Raw genomic sequence first — 19,945 nt, 5'->3', positions numbered from 1 at the left:
AGATTTTTTTAAGATAATTATGTTGAGCTTGAACACTTTCTTAATTGATGGCTGCTTTTGGGCCAACTATGGGAACTGGGTTTTTTTACTCTCTATATAAGGTTTTTTTCCTAGTGTCTAAAGAGCTGTCCCTCTTTAGACTAACAATTAAGCTTATGGGGGAATTAAGTGATTCTGTAGGTAAACTTAAGGTTGAACTAAGATTCTATCTTGGATAACCAGCTATCACCAGGCTTGGTAGGCTTGTCACCTCTACCCATAAATCTTCCCACTATTTTGCTACATAGACGGGTGTGCTCTTTTAGCTGTTTTTGGGGAATTTGGTTTTAGTTTTCGTCTGGTTTCGGGGAATTTGGCTTTAGTTCTCTTTGCGAAACTGTTTCATTATGCAGAAGGTATAGGGGTGAGTGCTTGCTATTTTGTGCTTGGTTAATCTTTTTCATCTTTCCCTTACGGTACTGTGTCTATAGCGCCAGGATAAAATTTCTATCGCCTATACTTTTGTATGGGTAAATGATTTAGTAGAGGTTAATTTGGTATTAGTGTTGATTAGGTTTAGGGCTAGCATTAGCTCAAGGCAATCAAATTATGTTGAGATCTTCTGGGTGTAAGCCGGATGCTTTGTGTTAAGCTATGCCTTGGTTTATCCAAATGCACTTTCCAGCACACTTACCATGTTACGACTTATCTCCTCTATATAAATATGAGGCGGTGTTTAGTTAAGTTGATCCTTAAATATACTTGAGGAGGGTGACGGGCGGTGTGTGCATGCTTTATGGCCTCATTCAATTAAGCACTCTATTCTTAATTTACTGCTAAATCCTCCTTGAGCTCTTAGGTTTCATAAGAGTCATCATGGGGTTTTCTGAGGTAGAAAATGTAGCCCATTTCTTACCATCTCATAAGCTACACCTTGACCTAACGTTTTTGCAGGGACATTTATGCTTACTTTGTGGCCTTTATTAGGGTTTGCTGAGGATGGTCGTATATAGGTTGAGCAAGAGATGGTGAGGTGAATTGGGGTTTATCAATTATAGAACAGGCTCCTCTAGAGGGATGTGAAGCACTGCTAAGTCCTTTGAGTTTTAAGCTGTTGCTTGTAGTATTCTGGCGAGTAGTTTTGTTGTTTTAACTATTGAGGTTTAAGGCTAAGCATAGTGGGGTATCTAATCCGAGTTTGAGCCTTAGCTATTGTGTGTTCAGAAATTTTAAAGCCACTTTCGTAGTTTATTTTACATCAGCTAGGGTTTTTTACAATTTAGATGGAGTTTAGCTTTATTAGAATAGATTTAAAACACTCTTTACGCCAGTCTCTATTAGCTTGGGTATGGCCGCGGTGGCTGGCACAAAATTAACCAACCCTGAATGTAGCATAGCTTAGTTAAACTTTTGTTTATTGCTAAAGGTTTGTCACTGCTGTCTCCCGTGGGGATGTGGCTGAGCAAAGTGTTTTGAGCTGCGTTGTGCGTGATTGATACTTACTCCTTTTGACTGTGGTGATTTAGAGGGTGTTTTCACTGGGACGGGGATGCCTGCATGTATAATCTTGCTAAGAGTTAATAGAAAGGTTAGGACCAAACCTGTCTGTTTATGGAGTATATAAACCCGTCTAGGCATTTTCAGTGTCTTGCTTTAGGTAAATTAAGCTACATAAACGGGGTTTTGTTAGATTTTTGGAGGAGTATGTGGTTGTGAAGTGCTATCTTTGGGGTTGTGATAATAAGGGTGTGGGTCTGGTAGTGGATAAGTATATAGGTGGGATAGAATAAAGAAGAGATTAAGGTTGAGAGTAGTGGGATGAGATAAAGGTTGTGTTAGTTGAGGGGTAGCAGTTAAAGTTATGCACAGCTAAAAGATGAAAACATAGGCTCTGGCTAAGTGGATTAAGGCTTTTGTTTTGGGGGTTTGGCAAAAGTATATTTTTAGGGAAAAAGTCAGAGGTGGGGGAGGGGGGTTTAGTAAAAAATTTTTGTGATTTTATAGTGTAAAGAAGGACGTGTCATATAGTTGACTATTGTTATATCCTACAAGCATGAATTAAATAACACCTTATGGTATTTATGTGGGGCTGGGATATTGAACGTAGGTGCGATCAACAATGGTATGTACTAGGAATCAAAGACAGATCCTGCGACATACGGTGTAGGGGGGCCAGCTTTCTGCGATGGGGTCGCGTGCACACCCGAGATAAAAAATACAAAATGCATGGAGAGCTCCCGTGACTGGTTAATAGGGTGATAGACCCGTGATCCATCAAGATATCTTATTTAAGAGGAACGTGTGGGCGATCTTGATTTCTATGGCCCTGAAGTAAGAACCAGATGCCGGATACAGTTCACTATAGCTACCCCCACGTGTTATGGGCCTGGGGCAAGGAGAGTAGCACTCTTGTGCGGGATATTGATTTCACGGAGGATGGTAAAGAAGGGACCCCTAACTGAGAGGGGTATCTGTGGTGACGAGGATTTATTTGACTAAAATGTGCTATGCCCAATGAACGATTTAATGTGCTATATATGGTAAATGAACAGTCGTGTTAGTTGATATTCTTGGGAAGATGCTTGATCTTTTAATGTTAGTGTTATGTTCTACGGTTGGTTAAATCATTAGAGTTCTTGCTTGTAAGCATGTTTTCAAGGGTAGTTAGCAAATATGTAAGAGCATGTGCTATGTACAGTCAAGCATTTATAGTACTATATAATATTCATGTTGGCTAGCAGTAATGCACGATTTACATGGGGGTCTGATAAAATAAATTAGTACTTAAGTTGCATTTAAAGCTTGCACCCCATAGAATACAGAAAGTAGTTTAAATTAGGATGCCAGTTTTGGGTGTTGGTGGTGAAGTTGAGTGCTTTCTTTCTGAGTTGTCCTGGGGAGAAGTTTCCATTTCCGGTTTACAAGACCAGTGTATTAACTTATACTACCAGGGCAGGTTCATTTGAGTAGATTGTTTTCGGTTAAGGAGGCAAGTGGTATTAAGGTTAGGATTGTGATAAAGTATATTATGGATGCTACTTGCCCAATAATGATGAAGGGTTGGTTTACTGGTTGGCCTCCGATTCAAGTGAGAGTTAGTAGAATTATAATTAGGAGTCAGTATAGGAATTGGCTAAGTGGGCAGAATATTTTACTTTGTTGTTTGGATTTATGGAGTATGGGGATAAGTGCTAAAATGAGGATTGATAGGAGGAGTGCTAGCACTCCTCCTAATTTATTAGGGATACATCATAGAATTGCGTATGCGAATAGGAAGTATCATTCTGGTTTAACGTGCCAGGGGGTGTTTAGGGGGTTAGCTGGAGTATAGTTGTCTGGGTCACTTAAAAGGTCGGGTGAAAATAATACTAGTATTATTAGGGCGAGAAGGAGAAGGATTAAGCCTAGGATATCTTTGATTGTATAATAGGGGTGAAAGGTAATTTTGTTGGAGTGAGAGGAAATTCTGGAGGGGTTGTTTGATCCTATTTCGTGTAGAAATAGTAGATGTAGAATTGTAAGGGCTGTAATAATAAAGGGTAGGATGAAGTGAAGGGTGAAGAACCGTGTGAGGGTGGGATTGTCGACTGAATATCCGCCTCAGACTCATTGGACAAGGTTAGTTCTGATATATGGGATGGCTGATAGAAGATTTGTGATTACTGTGGCACTCCAGAATGATATTTGGCCTCATGGGAGTACGTGGCCTATGAAGGCTGTTGCTATAGTTATAAGTAGAAGTATAATGCCGATATTTCAGGTTTCTAGAAGGAGGAATGAGCTGTAATATAGGCCTCGGCCAATATGTAGAAAGAGGCAGATAAAGAACATAGAGGCACCGTTAGCGTGGAGATAGCGAAGGGTTCAGCCATAGTTTACATCTCGAGTGATGTGTGCGACTGAGGAGAAAATATCTGGTGAGTAGTGTATTGCTAGGAATAAGCCTGTGATGATTTGTAGGGTTAGACAGGTTGCAAGGAGTGAGCCAAAGTTTCATCATATGGAGATATTAGATGGGGTGGGTAAGTCAATGAGGGAGTGGTTGATTATTTTTATGTGTGGGTTGGGTTTGCGTGTTGGGGTCATTGGTGTTTTTGTAGTTGAAATATAACGATGGTTTTTCATATCATTAGTCATGGTTAGAGCCCGTGTGGAAACAATGACATATATTTTATTCTTATTAAGTGTACTGTTGGTTATGGGATTTGTGGGGTTTTCTTCCAAGCCTTCTCCTATTTATAGGGGTTTAGCATTGATTGTTAGTGGTGTGGTTGGTTGTGTTATTATTTTAAATTATGGGGGAGCTTATATGGATTTAATGATATTTTTAATTTATTTGGGAGGCATAATGGTTGTTGTTGGTTATATTACGGCAATGGCTATTGAAGAGTATCCTGAGGCATGGGGCTCAGGATTTGAGGTTCTGGGGAGTCTTTTAGTAGGATTAGCGATGGAGGTAGGGTTGGTTTTATGGGTTTTAGATTTTGATGGGTTAGTGGTGGTGGTTAATTTTAACAATATAGGGAGTTGAGTGATTTTTGAGGGAGAAGGGCCGGGGTTAATTCGGGAGGATTCTATTGGTGCGGCTGCTTTGTATGACTATGGGCATTGATTTGTGGTAGTTATTGGTTGAACATTGTTTGTTGGTGTATATAGTGTGATTGAGATTGCTCAGGGTAATAGGTTACGTTATTAGAAATAAGACTAGGGTGAGAGGGATAAGGAAAGAGAGAAAATGAAATTTGATTATACCCTTTTGAGTGGTTGTGAGGATGGATGTGATAATGTGGGTATGTGAGATTGTTTTAGGTATAGATTTTTCTAGTCAGATTGAGTCTAGTAAAAGGGAAGCTAGGTTTTGACTTATAAGTAGGTTTTGGTAGGGAGCTGTGCGATGAATTGTAATGGGAAAATATCCTAGTATGTTAGAGAATTTAAATATGTATGATGGGATATCCATTTTAAGCTTATTGGCTATAAGAGTAAGGTCCAAGGCTACTAGGAGGCCTAGAGCGGTTACGTACAGGGCCGAGAGTTTTAAGTGAGATGATATTGTTAGTTGGGGAGGTAAGGTGGGAGAGATGCTGTTAGTAATGAGGAATCCTGCGAGTAGGCTGTTGATTGTGAGGCTTTTGATTGGGTTTAATAGGGTGGGGGTGTTTTCGTTAATGTTGACTAAGGTTGGGAAGAGAGGTTGTCCTGTTAGGATGAGGAGAATAGTTCGAGTACTGTAGGCGCTTGTTAGGGAAGTGGCAATGAGAGTGATAGATAGGGCTCAGGCATTGGTATACGACATGTTTGCAGATTCGATGATGAGGTCTACCCAGAATTCACAAGTTTAAATGTTAATCTCATCCAAAAGCACTCTCCAAGCTGACTTATAAAACTAACCATCAGGGTGTTCCCACCAGTATGGCTCAATGCTCAGTCAGTCTGTTCCAGGTAAGTAGATCTTGATTGCTGCCTCTCTTGTTATCCTCCTGTCTCTTCAGATTTCACCTTAGTGGTTTGCCCTGCAACCTTAGCTCTTTAAGAAATTTATTGATTTTCAGTGTGTCCAATTTTTCTTGTCGTGAAGATGGGAGTGATGATTTACAAGCTTACTACATGCTGGAACTAACACTGGAGTTGCTTTATGTTTTACTCATATTTCTCAACACAGAGAGGTTTCTTTGCCCATTTAAAAGTCCTGGTATCTTGTAGGAGCTTGGCTCTTCAGGTTTATGGGCTATGCTCTTGCATAAAACATCTGGAGATGCATCTTAAGTACACCGAGCAAAAGTATTGAACTTTACAACATTGAATCTTGGAGTGCCCTTGACTTTATAGTTCAAGCTTATGTAGTTACAATTCTGCAGTATTTTCCATTATCCCTTTTAATTTTGCATACAAAAGGTTTTCAGAAACATGAACTGGTTAATAAGAAACCCCTTCTAAATTTCCCATAACTGTTTCTGTACAGCTCCCAGTGAAAAGACACTTACATCATTGTATCAGGGCCATTACTGAAGAAAATAACTTGGTAATTCTTGTTGTTATGGTGAGAGTTTTTTTCTTTCACTTGCATTTTATACAGCAGCATGGTCTAGATTAAGCCATGAATTAGACAGGTTTTGCTAAGTTACACTCCAGTAACAACCCAAATCTCAGTTTACGGCAACAAAGAGGATTGTTTCTCACTCATGTTGCATGCTCTTTGGGATTCAGCTGTGTCTATCCTCCACAGTTTGTCAGTCCTCCAACCCAGAGGAAGGAGCATCTTTATCTGGAGTACACCTTCCTGTTGCAGAAGGAGATAGGCAATAGAAGTCTCACTAGACAGTACCTCAGAATATGATGTTTTTTGGCTTGTAGATCTCTGTCTTTATGTTCACATGGGATTATCCCTGTGTGCCAATCTGTGTTCAGATTTCCTTTGTTTATGAGAGCATCAGTCACATTGAAGTAGGGGCTCACTCTACTCTAACATGACTTTATTATAACTAATTACATCTGCAATACTCCTATTTCCAAAAAACGTCACATTCTGAAGTACAGAGGGTTAGATCCTCAAGATTTGAATTTGGGGAGTGATGCAGCTCAACCCCAAGCAGGAATCATGCAGATAAGGATGCTTCTGGAATGCAGGGCAACAATGATGCAATCATTGTCAGTATTATATACTTTGACACAGCAGCTGCCTTTTGGGGAATGCAGTGAGGCTGAGGAGGCTACACTTTTGATTACATATCCTTAGGAAATCTACAACTGCAATAGTTTGAATAAATTAAGTAAAAATGTTATATGAAATAGTGTCTAATGAGAATTCTGTTTCTGGGAAGGCGGAGTAGATATATTTTTGTCTCCTGCTTATTTTTCTTTTATTTTTACTTTTTTTCTGAGACTGAGTCTCACTCTTGCCGAGGCTAGAGTGCAGTGGTGCGATCTCAGCCCACTGCAACCTCTGCTTCCCAGGTTCAAGCAATTCTCGTGCTTCAGTCTGCCGAGTAGCTTGGATTACAGGCGCTCACCACCACGCTTGGCTAACTTTTGTATTTTTAGCAGAGACGGGGTTTCACCATGTTGGCCAGGCTGGTCTTGAAATCCTTACCTCAAGTGACCCACCTGCTTCAGCCTCCCAAAGTGCTGGGACTACAGGCATGAGCCACTGCACCCAGACGCCTCTTGATTATAGTATAGACAGCTACAACCCCTGGATATCACGTTTAAAACAAACATTAGATGACTCAGAATGGTGAAGAGCAAGAAAGCAGACTGATCAGGGACCTTGGACTCCAGGAGCAATGTGATGCTCTTTCCTGGGCACTTTTTCCTCATGTAGCTCAGGCTTGAAGCTGAAGAAGCCAGCAACCTGAGCATATCAACAGACACAGAAAAAGGCCCAGCAAAACCTGAGTCCCTCTAGACAACAGGCCAAAACAGTGGAGGCCTAGCAATACAGGTAACTTTTAGACAATAACCATTCTTCCCCAGCCAAACAGCACAGAAGAAACTGTGGCCCCCACCTCCAGCAAGACCAGCAAAGCCCAAGTGAGGAGGTGGCTTTCACTCTCCCCAGGCTATACTGAGGCACCTAAGGACCCCTTGAGACTGCTGTCCGAGAAAGCCAAGTAGGAAACTAGGAAATCGTCCTGCCAGATGGTTGCACTCAAAAACTTGAGGTCACAAGGGGAGCCTGGGCTTGCGTCCTCACTCAGCGGGATTGAAGCTCCCCTCCCTCTTCACTGGGGTGGTTGCAGAGAAGGCCTAGGGGAGGCTCCAGTGCTCTCCATTTTTCAGGGGGTGATAAGGCTGCCCTGCCCTTCTCCATCCTGAGATGCATGGAGGCCGTGTGGGGAGGATTCACAGAATACTACACCTCCCATCCAGGAGGGTTATGAGGTGGCCTGACAGGGAGCCAGAACCCCAATTCCTCCCAAAAGTAATGAAAAGAACCCCTTTGTGTGTCAACGGAGGCCAGGGAGGGAACCTGGACTTCTGGCAGTAATGATGGCAGTAATGATGTGGGACCCCTCTTCCCACGCCACAGCAGTTTCAGAGGAAAATACCTGAAATAGAAGGCTTCAGTAAGATCCAAAGCCTCCAGGTTTCAACAGGAAATTATTCACCATACCAAGAACTAGGAAGATCCCAAATGGAATGAAAAAAGGCAATCAACACTGAAGTGATAGAGGTGTTGCAGTTATCTGAAAAAGATTTTAAAGCAGTCATAGGCTGGGCGCAGTGGCTCACACCTGTAATCCCAGCACTTTGGGAGGCTGAGGTGGGTGGATCACATGGTCAGGAGTTTGAGACCAGCCTGACCAACATGCTGAAACCCTGTCTCTACTAAAAATACAAAAATTAGCCGGGTGTGGTGGCGCATGCCTGTAATCCCAGGTACTCAGGAGGCTGAGGCAGGAGGCTGCAGTGAGCCGAGATCACGCCATTGCACTCCAGCATGGGCGACAGAGTGAGACTCTGTCTCAAAATAAACAAACAAACAAATAAATAAATAAAGCAGTCATAAAAAATGCTTCAATGAGCAATTTCAAACACACTGTAAACAAATGAAAAATGGATGAAAAATCTCATCAAAATAATACAAGGCCAAAAGAGAAACCAGATGGAGATTTTAGAACTGAAAACTATAATAACAGAAATAAAAAAGATTAATAGATGGACTCAAAACAGAATATAGATCAGAGGGGAAAGAATCAGTGAACTGGAAGATAGAAGACTAGCAATTATACATTCTCAACAACAGAGACAGCATAGACAAAAACAAGATGAACAGAGCCTAAGAAGCCTGTGGGATTTTAATAAAACATCCAACATTTGTGTTATTCAAGTCTTGGATAGAAAGAAGAGAGACAGTCAGGACAATTCCAAAGAAATGCATACCAAGACACATCATAGTCACACTTTTAAAATCAAAAAGGAAAACATTTTGAAAGCAGCAAAAGGGAAACATCACCCTGCCATTTACATGCTGAATGGTGAATGTTTGAATGCTTTCCCCATAAAATTGCAAGGCATTGCAAACAAGGCAAGGATATCCATTCTCACCACTCTTATCCAGCCTAATGCTGAAAGTCCTTGCCAGTGCAATAAGTCAAGAAAAGGAAAAGGCCTATAGATTGAAAAGGAAGAAATTAAACTATTTTCAGGTGATACAGCTACCCACATAGAAAATCTCAAGGAATCTACAAAAATACTCCTAAAATGAATAAATGAGTTGAACAAGGTTAGATGATACAACATAAACCCAAGATAAACATATAAAAAATTAATGGCATTTCTGTATACTAACAATGAATACATGGGGTGATAGGAAAAGGACAGTTACATCCTTTTATTATCAAGGCTTTGTAGTAAAGCCTGGAACAAAACTTCCATACACTGTATTTCTTATACTTATGGTCCATACAAGATCATTTTTAAATTTTTTATTTTTATTTTTATTTTTTGAGATGAAGTTTTGGCTCTTGCCGCCCAGGCCAGAGTGCAATTTCACGATCTCGGCTCACTGCAACTTCTGCCCCCTGGGTTCAAGTGATTATCCTGCCTCAGTCTCCCAAGTAGCTGAGATTACAGGTGCCCCCAACTATGCCTAGCTAATTTTTTGTACATTTAGTAGAGACGGGGTTTCACCATGCTGACCGTCTTGAACTTCTGACCTCAAGTGATCCACCCTCATTGGCCTCCCAAAGTGCTGGAATTACAGGTGTGAGCCACCGCACTCTGTTCTGGTACATACAAGATTCTTAAAGTATTTATTTCCTGACCAGGCGCAGTGGCTCATGCCTGTAATCCCAGCACTCTGGGAGGCTAAGGTGGGCGGATCACAAGGTCAAGAGATCGAGACCATTCTGGCTAAGATGGTGAAATCCTGTCTCTACTAAAACCACAAAAAATTAGCCAGGCGTGGTGGCAGGTACCTGTAGTCCCAGCTATTTGGGAGGCTGAGGCAGGAGAATTGGCATGAACCCAGGAGGCGGAGCTTGCGGTGAGCCGAGATCTCACCACTGCACTCCAGTCTGGGAGACACAACTAGACTCCGTCTCAAAAACAAAAACAACAACAACACAACAACACAAAACCTATTTATTTCCCTTCTTAGAGCAGGGTGTGGTGGTTTAAGCCTGTAATCTCAGCACTTTGGGAAGCCAAGACAGAAGGATTGCTTGAGTCCAAGAGTTCAGGATCAGCCTGGGTAACATAGCAAGACACCGTCTTTACAAAACAACAGCAACAACAAAAAATTAGCTGGATGTGGTGGCATACACCAGTGGTTCCAGCTACCTGGGAGGCTGAGGAGGGATGATCACTTGAGCCCAGGAGGTTGAGGATACAGTGAGCCATGATGATGCCACGGCACTCCAGCCTGGATGACAGAGTGAGACTCTCTGAAAAAACAAAACAAAACAAAAAAAGAAAAACTATTTCCCTTAAATAATTTATTAATTTGTCATTTTATTTAAGTTTGAAAGAGTTTTACTGTCCTAAGTGCCTAAAGTTTAGAATAGATATGCATTTTCCCAGTGTTTTTGGAAATAAAAGTTTTGTATGTATCCTAGTCTGCTAGGACATATTCATTAATATCTTCAGAGATTTTTTGTGATTTTCATACTTCAAACCCATGACCCCACTCGAGCAATGGATTATTTGGTTCACATCTGGTTATTGTGAAGCCTTGCCATTCAAGCCTGCATTGTAATATTTGTCTTATCCTCTCCATTCTCGCAACTCAACTAAAGTCAAGGATCAAGTCCTGCCAGTTTATTAGTGTATTAACTGGTACATATCAGGTACTGAATATATCTGTTGAGTAATGAATGGGTGGATGCCACTGCCCAAGTGTAGGCACTCATGCTAAATTATCTTCCAAGAGCCAACCCTCCTGTCCTACTTCAATGCACAAGTGGTGAAAAGAATTTATAGAATCAAAATTCTTTCATATCAAGACTTTTTGCTTTCTAAATGAAGCCTGAGTTCATCGCGATTTTTGGGGTTCTTCTCTTCTTCTTAAACCCACATCTAGCCAATGTCCTCTACCTGCTACATGGCTCTTTTAGTCTCACTGCCTCCTTCCTCAGTGGAGCCCATATTGGTCTCGTTGCTAGTTTCTCACCAATGATCCTTCATGTTGCCACTGGAGTGATCATTGTGATGTTATTTCCCATTGCCTGGAGACTGCGCTTAATTAATTTATGTGACTTTTAAGGTCCTAATTTTCTTTGCTGCCCACTCATCCCACCTCAGTTCCCACTAACATGTTCGCCCACTCATCCCACCTCAGTTCCCACTAACATGTTCTCTGTGGATGTCCCCAATGAAGGAGGGGAGAAAAATGTACATTTCTGAAATACTGATCTATTTGTGGTGCCCATGCTTTAACATATATATATTTTTTCCATTTGCCTGAAATGCCTTTTCCCTGCTTGTTCTCCTGAAAGACATGGTCATCTTTTACAGCTCAAATGCTTTTCTCCATATAACATATATTAGTCTGCTCAGCACAATAACAGAATACAAGAGAATGGGTAACTTAAACAGTTTATTTTTTCACAGTTCTGGAGGCTGAAAGTCCACGATCAAAGTGTCATCAGAGATGGTTTCTTCCAGGTCCTTATTCTTTGGCTTGCTGATGGCCACCTTCTCCCTGTGTCCTCACATGGCCTTCGCTGTGTGAGCACACCTGGAGTCTCTTCCTCTTTTTACAAGGACACCAGTGCTATTGGGTTGGAGCCCCACTCCCATGACCTCATTTAATCTTCATTACATCCTTAGAGGCCCTATGCCCAAATATAGTCACATGGGGGATTAGGGCTTCAACTTATGAATTTTGGGGGAACACAGTTCAGTCCATAAAATCAGGTCTCCCCTCATTACCTGAGGCAGAACTGAGTGTGGCTTCTGTATTAGTTCATTCTGACACTGCTATAAAGAACTACCTGACACTGGGCAATTTATGAAGACAGTAGGTTTAATTGACTTACAGTTCCACAGGAAGCATGACTGGGAGGCCTCAGGAAGCTTACAATCATGGTGGAAGGGAAAGGGGAAGCAAGCACCTTCTTCACATGGCAGCAGGAGAGAGAGAGCAAATGGGGGAGGAACTGCCAAACACTATTAAACCATCAGATCTCATGAGAACTCACTATCATGAGAAGAGCATAAGGGAAATCCACCCCCAAGATCCAATCACCTCCCACCAGGTCCCTCCCCCAACATTTGGAATTACAATTCAACATGAGATTGGGTGGGGACATAAAGCCAAACCATATCAACTTCCCTTCTGCTCTCCTTGGGATTCCTAAAGACCTTCATTATCTAATGGCTTATAGCCGTGATTTATTGGCCTTTCTACCAAATTGTAAAGCCAGAGAGACCCTGGTTTGCTTGCTTTCATCTTTGAAACTTAATAAATATCTGTTAAATACATATTATTTTATAACAACTTGGGTGACAAATAATAAAAATACTTATTAGTTGAATTTACATTTATGCTTATTGAGAAGATTTTCCAAATATGTAATTTTATTCATTTGATTTTAATTCCCCTTCCTTTAGAAATTAACTCTTTCAGACTCTAGGTCCATGTTCAATATTTTTTAACACCTACAGAACTGTTTCTTAGTTTGGATACTGGATGAATCAAGCTCATTAAGTTCTGGGGGAAAATATTAAGAAAAATTATGTAGGCTTTGAAGTTTCTTTTGCCTTCTAGGTGTGTGCTTACAGAATAGAGCATTTCATCAAACCACGTTATTGATTGGCTTTGTTGCTATCTGCTTCAATTCCCACTCTTCTTTCCTTTGCCTCCTCTTTCAGATAAACAAGCTGGAGGCACGCCTGAGGCAGGCAGGGTGTACAGATGTTAAAGGAGTTCCAAGGAAGGCTGAGGAGCGCTGGATGAAAGAAGACTGCACTCACTGCGTCTGTGAGGTTTGTGCTGCGAGAAGTTTTTCCCTCCAGCTCCCCCCATTTCACTTCTCCTAGCCAGCCACTTGAAGCATAATTGAAAAATTCAAAAGGAGAAAAAAAAAAACTTTATGTCAATAGATTCTAGGTATATTTTTAAGATCAAGGTACTGGTGTGAAATTTTGAGGTTTTTGCTTATTGATAAAAATGTATAGCCACAATCTTATGAGCACTTGCCAGAGACAACGAGCTTTTTCCATGTTCACCGATGGACAGAGGAGCTGAGGCTAAGGAAGTTTATGTCACAAGTAAACTGAGCCAGCCTGGGACTTGAGTTCATCTCATTATTCTCCAGTCAGGCTCACTATAAACACTGTGGGCACTTGGTAAACTACCCAATTCTATGGAAAAATAAAAAAGTGTTGTCATGGTGTCCACCAAAGCAAAAAAACATGCTCTATATTTGTTATTTAGTTTGCTTTTTGAACAGAGCTGATTCTTTCCAGCCATCTAGAAATGTATGAACTTCCTCAGCTAATCCTACCATATGGTACGATACGGTAGGTAACATTTTATAGGGCAGCCTTGCTCTTCGCGCTGCAAATGTGTGGAAAGAAAGATTGAATAGAAACCATGCAAAAATGAGCTTATACTATGAACAATTTTTATTGTATTGAGACAGTCAGCTTATTAGATTATGTATTATAAGAAATATTTATTTGTCTTTTAAGTACTTTGACTATAAAAAACATGGAGGTGATATGTGCATGTTGCCTTTCAGAGTGGCCAGGTCACCTGTGTGGTGGAGATTTGTCCGCCGGCTCCCTGTCCCAGTCCTGAATTCGTAAAAGGAACCTGCTGTCCAGTTTGCAGAGACCGAGGAATGCCAACTGATTCCCCAGAGAAACGCTAATAAAAGTGTTGTGCTCTTGAGCCCTGAATGGGAAATTTCTCAGGAAGAGACACTTAGGACTTTGGCACTTTTAACTTGTAGTCACATCATTGATATGGAAACCACTGACTTAAGCAACTTACTTCATTTAATCTTACATATACTGAAGATCTTTTATTTTGTTCATTTTCTAACATATCTTGAAATAATTCAAAACTAAAAGCAATAAAGTGCATAGGAAATATTTTATCATAAGAAATATTTCTTACTGTAAGCTATCAGTTTTATATACCGCATCTGGAAATAAAAAGAATACCATGGAATATTTAAAAAATATACAAGTATTGTGGAAAATCTCTAATTTTTGAATTTAGAGAGGTCTCCAGGTTTCATAATCTGCAGGAATTTTGAAATAATGAGTTTCACACTTATGAAAACATCTGGAAGGGTCTATGATACATTCATGACAATGTTGTGATGCTGTTCTCCCCACTGACCCCCCTCTCTCAGATCTACAACCTAGACAATTGTCAGATTTTGCTGGGAAGGCATTTATCTTAACCTTCATTAGTCTCTTAAGTCCTGGGACATAAGGAAAAAGTCAGTGAAGGAATATCATTATTTTAGGGAACTTGTTAGTTCTGCATGTGGCTGAAAAATGCAAACTCTCTGAAAGAAAGAGACTAAAGCAGAATTGCTCAATGTCTGCCTTCCTCTTACTTGTCATTGTTACCATTCCTGAGATGTCAAAATTGAAATAGAGCCAAGCCTGAAATTCAGGAGCAATCTGAATTTACTATAAGCAGACTTGAAAGTGTTTCTGACTTTTACAAAAGGTGTTGCTGTAGGGTTCTTCTAATTTGGGCACTCTCTTACAGCATTTGACACAGAACCCCATAGACAAGTGTATTTATACTCAGAATTGAGTATTAAGTAATTTAGGTGATTTTCACTTCATATTAGATCAGAGCCTGTAAAATCTGATATAAAAATATGTACTCATATGTGGGGTTGATAAATCTTTTTAAAGAATACTTTGTGCCAAGGCTTTTTTTTTTTTTTCTTTTTTTTTTGAGACAAGGTCTCACTCTGTCACCCAGGCTGGAGTGCAGTGCAGTGGTGCCATCACAGCTCACTGCAGCCTCCACCTCCTGGGCTCAAGCAACAGTCTCATCTCAGCCTCTTGAGTGGGTGGCGCGACAGGTGCATGCCACCATGTCCAGCTAATTTTTTTTTTAAATTTTGTAGAAATAGGGTTTCACTGTGTTCCCCAGGCTGATCTCAAACTTCTGGCTTCAAGCAATCGTCCCTCCTCAGCCTCCCAAAGCACTGGAATTACAAGCATAAGCAACCATGACAGCCAAAACCTTTGAGGAAATATTTCATGTAGTGTGCTGCCAAGAGAGGGCCTCAAAGAGACAGTGCTAGTGTTTTTCAATTACAAAATAAACTTTTAAAAATAGGCATCGTTTCCCAATATTTAGAGTTCTTTTGTAAAATGCAGTATTAGTTTTAGAGAAAATATTCTGGTAGCTTTTTTATCGTGAGTGAGGAAAGATGTTTCTGGTGTTTGTAGTATATTTGTTTTTAAATGTGTTAGTGATTCCCAAGATCCAAATTAATTTTTACTAAAAAGGTTTAAAAGGATAAATCCTAATATGCCATAACAGTTTTATATTTCATGGCCTTTAAAAATCCAAACCAATGTTTTATTATACTAAGTTTTAAAAGATAAAACCTAACAAATCTCAGATGCTTGACATTTGGTGGCCTTTTAAGACCTAACATGGTGAAATGCAGGTAAATCTTATGAATGTAAGTGTAATGCGTTCCTCAGAAACAGTCACAGTAAGCTTACCTGCAGATGACAGTAACAAATGACAATTACGAATGAACTTGGTCAAGTTTAGGTTTCTCATAATATTCATTTGCTGTTGTTCATCTTACTGCCATTTAAACAAGACCTATGGGATTGCTGATTTTATTTTTTACACACTAACCACACATTAACTTGGATGTCACATGGTTAATATGACTGGCTCATATAACATAAACAGATATTAAAATAACAGAATGAAATTATCATTTAAAATGGAACTGGATTGACTACATGAGGATTTTAAAAACTGTTTGTCGATTGACAAGGTAACTTGAAAATTCAGCCAACTTTATAGACATCATTATAATTCCGTCATATAAATTGCTTTTTACTTTGTACATTTTACTGTATAACACTTGTTTGTCTATGTTTTTAATATTGTTTTATTCTTGAAAATAATATTGCAAATGGTAAAAATTTCAAATATTTCCCAAGGATATGTACCCTGTCCTTCATTTCTCCAGTCCAAGTGCAATGACTATTTTTAATTTTAGAATGTGTGCATATGTGTGTGCGTGTATACGTGTGTGCATGTGCCTTTGTGTGTGTGTAGTAGAAATTTCCATTTTTCAGATTTTAAAAGAAAGTACCACATCAAAAATAAATGAGCTGGGTAAAAGCTACGTAAGCTGATAAGACTTACACACGTGAAGTGGTAATGATATTTTGAGAGAAAAGAAACTAAGTCAAGTTAGAAGAGAACTTGGATTTTTAGAAATTTAGAATGTTTGGAAGTGGAAAGTATCAAGTAATCTGTTTTTTGGAAAAGCATGTGAAAGAAACAACACGACTTGCTGTCAGGGCATGGAATATGTGATTGACAATGTGATACCATTTGCCCACAAAAGAAAGAAAAAATGTATAAAGGTAAAACACATGAACTGGATGTACAAGTGACTCTGAAGGGCAGAGCATGGAGGCAGAGCTGAAGGAGCAGGCTGGTGCCACACAGGTCTATGTTGATGAATCTGGAGAACATTCCAATTTGATCCTGGTAATGAACCAAGCACAGTGAAGACAAGGAGCTCTAGTGGCCAGTGTTAAATCAAAGCCCAGACACTAGAAGCGCAAAGAGCCTACAAGACTACGTTTTATGTTTTAAACCCATGCCCCAAATTTCTAATGACATGGAAAACTGAACTAACCAGAATCCTGTTCTGTTTCAGGTTTCTAAAATGCTGAACAAAATATGATACAGAACATGAAATATGTAATTGAATATGAGAGGAAAAAAACACAGAAAGTCTCTGAGTTTTACAACAGAAGGAACCTAAATCAAGAGATACAAAAGGCAAGCCAGGGACAAAATAAAGTCAGATATAGGTAGGGCCTGGTAAAGTTGAGGCTGGTGTTTTAAATTCACACTCGGGATTAGATGGTGCAGCCTGGGGCCAGGACAATGCTATGAGCATAAACCAAGTTGCTTCCTTAGGACATCCTTCCCATGGAGGATGCCTGGAAAATCTGGTCTCCAATCCAGGGATGCTGCAGAGAAGGTCCTTTCTATTCCCAGCTTGGGATGGAAGAAACTCTTATCCCATGCCCTGTGGAGGTCTGCAGTTAAATTGACACTAGCCTTAAGGTTTGGAAATCCCAAGCTAGGAAACGGATGTGAACAGTTGCCCTGTCCCAATAAAGAAATCACAAACCATATGAGGAAATGGCTCATCACACAGATTAGTGAAAAAATCACAACAAATAGGATTATTAGCACCCCAAGGATTTAAGATAGTAAAAAATTCTGAAGGATACTAAGAGAAGGAATGGAGCTGGTGGAAAATAGGAAACATTTTGAAAAACTGACCCTGTGTTGCACTTTATATTTTAACAAATTTCAGCGATCGAGTGGTATTTTACACTGTATGTTACTTCATAACAAATACACTCAAAATAGAAAATTAATAATTAACAAAATGATAATATATGCATATACTTTCATCAAAAAATAGATTAGGATGGAAATTATAAAATATTTAGACTGAACCCAAAACTAAAAAGTATCTCAAAACTTGTGGAAAGCAGTTATAATTGTGAAGTATAATTGAGTGATGAGCATTAATTCACTTTGATCACATCTGAATGATTTCTACTTTTAGCCTCTGCAGTTCTCTCTGACCACAAGTAAGCACAGAACACTTAATACACAGGTCTCTGATGCATAGGCCGCGTCACTGTAGGCATTTGGGGTGGAAGGGAGTAATGGAAAATATGAGAAAAAAGCTTGAATCTTAGAACATTTTGGGAAGAAAGTGACAGTCCTTTAGTCACTGTTCCCCTCTGCACTAGCAGTGGAGGGTTATAAAAATACCCAGTGGGGAAAAAACACCTAAGTGGAGTCTTCCAGGTGATGACTGCTTAGGAATCACCCATCTATTAAGATATCACCACTACTGGGAATGACAAGCATTTGAAATGGTACCTTTATAAAAAGAGAGCATGAGGTTGGGCACAGTGGTTCACACCTGTAATCCCAACACTTTGGGAGGCCGAGGAAGGTGGATCACCTGAGGTCAGGAGTTTGAGACCAGCCTGGCCAACATGGCAAAGTCCTGTCTCTACTAAAATTACAAAAATTAGCCAGGCATGGTGGAGCACACATGTAATCCCAGCTACCTGGGAGGCTGAGACAGGAGAATCACTTGAACTCAGGAGGCAGAGGTTGCAGTGAGCCGACATTGTGCCGCTACACTCCAACCTGAGTGACAGAGTAAGACTCCTAAAAAAATAAAAGGCCAGGCACGGGGGCTCATGCCTGTAATTCCAGCACTTTGGGAGGCCGAGGCGGGAGGATCATCAGGTCAGGCGATTGAGACCACCCTGGCTAACACGGTGAAACCCCGTCTCTACTAAAAAAATATAAAAAATTAGTCGGGCATGGTGGTGGGTACCTATAGTCCCAGCTACTCCGAAGGCTGAGGCAGGAGAATGGCGTGAATGCAGGAGGTGGAGCTTGCAGTGAGCCGAGATTGCGCCACTACACTCCAACCTGGGTGACAGAGAGAGACTCCGTTTTTTTTTTTTTTAAAAAAAGAGAGCATAATGATGACCAAAATGTATAGTGCTTATTTTATAACCAGTATGTGTAGTCACGGCCTTGTGGCATGGGACCATATGTTAAAAGTCAGTTATATGCCTTGAAAAAAAGCAACACTGCTTCTTAGAGTACTGAATATCATGTTGTCTCAGATGTTAAGCAGCAGAAAATGTAAAGGATGTGCTCCTAACTTCTCAAAGGATTTGAAGTTTAAATGAAAGTAGAAGAGTCATGCAAACCAACTTATTTGACTGATATTGTCACAGAAGCAATGTTTCTTTGAAATATACATATACACAGTGTATATGTGTATCATGTACATATATATATTTGTATATGCTTGTGTATATGCTTGTATATATTTATCTGTGTATATATATAGTCCCAGAGTCTTGTCTGACCTTTCTCCTACCTCCACTCAAACTACATTTCTTTTCATTTTTTAAATTTATTTATTTATTTTTTTTTGAGGCACTGTCATCCAGACTGGAGTGCAGGGGCACGATCTTGGCTCAAAGCAACCTTCACCCCCCTGGTTCAAGCGATTCTCCTGCCTCAGATTCCCAAGTAGTTGGGATTACAGGCACGCACCAAAAAGTCTAGCTAATTTTTGTATTTTTAGTAGAGACAGTGTTTCACCATGTTGGCAGGCTGGTCTCGAACTCTCGACCTCAAAGGATCTGCCTGCCTCGGCCTCCCAAAGTGCTAGGATTACAGGCATGAGCCGCTGTCCCTGGTGACAGACTACGTATTTTTAATGCATAAATTATACAAGACAAAACTTCAAAAGCAAATCCTAAACAACATTTGGTTAAGATCCTTCTTCACTCTTCTCCTGTGACAAAGTATGGTTATGATTTCTTCACTCAATTAAAATAATTCAGATTAGAAAATCCAGGCATCTGGATCTCCAGGAATTCTTTATTTTGTCTTTATTTTTATAAAGAACACTGTTTACATTAGTTGCTGCAAATGGTTCCAAATACTTTCATAGTTATTATAACTGGGTTTAATTATTTTTATATGAAAACAAGGCCAGTAAGGAAACAAATTCTGAGGAGTAGATTCTTTGGTTTCTTTATTGTGACTGATGGCATGTTAAAAAATTTAAAGCAGTTTGGGTTGCAAGAATCAGATTTCTCCCCATTCACTTTGAATACATGCCTCTTTTAATGGAATGCACTATCTTCTCATTTCCATCATGTTAAAATCCTTCATTTAGTTTCTGGAAAACTCTGACATTTATGAATTATT

General features: G+C 40.0%; 1 protein-coding gene across 5 annotated transcripts in view; it reads left to right on the top strand.

Annotated features, from left to right (window-relative positions):
* PXDNL (peroxidasin like) overlaps positions 1-14,114 on the top strand; it is a 508,249-nt gene extending 494,135 nt beyond the window's left edge. For all 5 annotated transcript variants that reach the window (XM_031669551.1, XM_031669552.1, XM_031669553.1 and 2 more), the window contains 2 exons: positions 12,796-12,909; positions 13,668-14,114. In XM_031669551.1, the coding sequence (XP_031525411.1) occupies positions 12,796-12,909; positions 13,668-13,799 (246 nt within the window). In that variant the 3' untranslated portion in view covers positions 13,800-14,114. The remainder of the gene's footprint in view (positions 1-12,795; positions 12,910-13,667) is intronic.
* The last annotated feature ends 5,831 nt before the right edge of the window (positions 14,115-19,945 follow it).

Source organism: Papio anubis, chromosome 8 (assembly GCF_008728515.1).
Source record: "Papio anubis isolate 15944 chromosome 8, Panubis1.0, whole genome shotgun sequence".
Lineage (NCBI taxonomy): Eukaryota > Metazoa > Chordata > Mammalia > Primates > Cercopithecidae > Papio > Papio anubis.
Note: the sequence above shows the minus strand (reverse complement) of the source record. Positions and strands in the feature narration are given on the sequence as shown.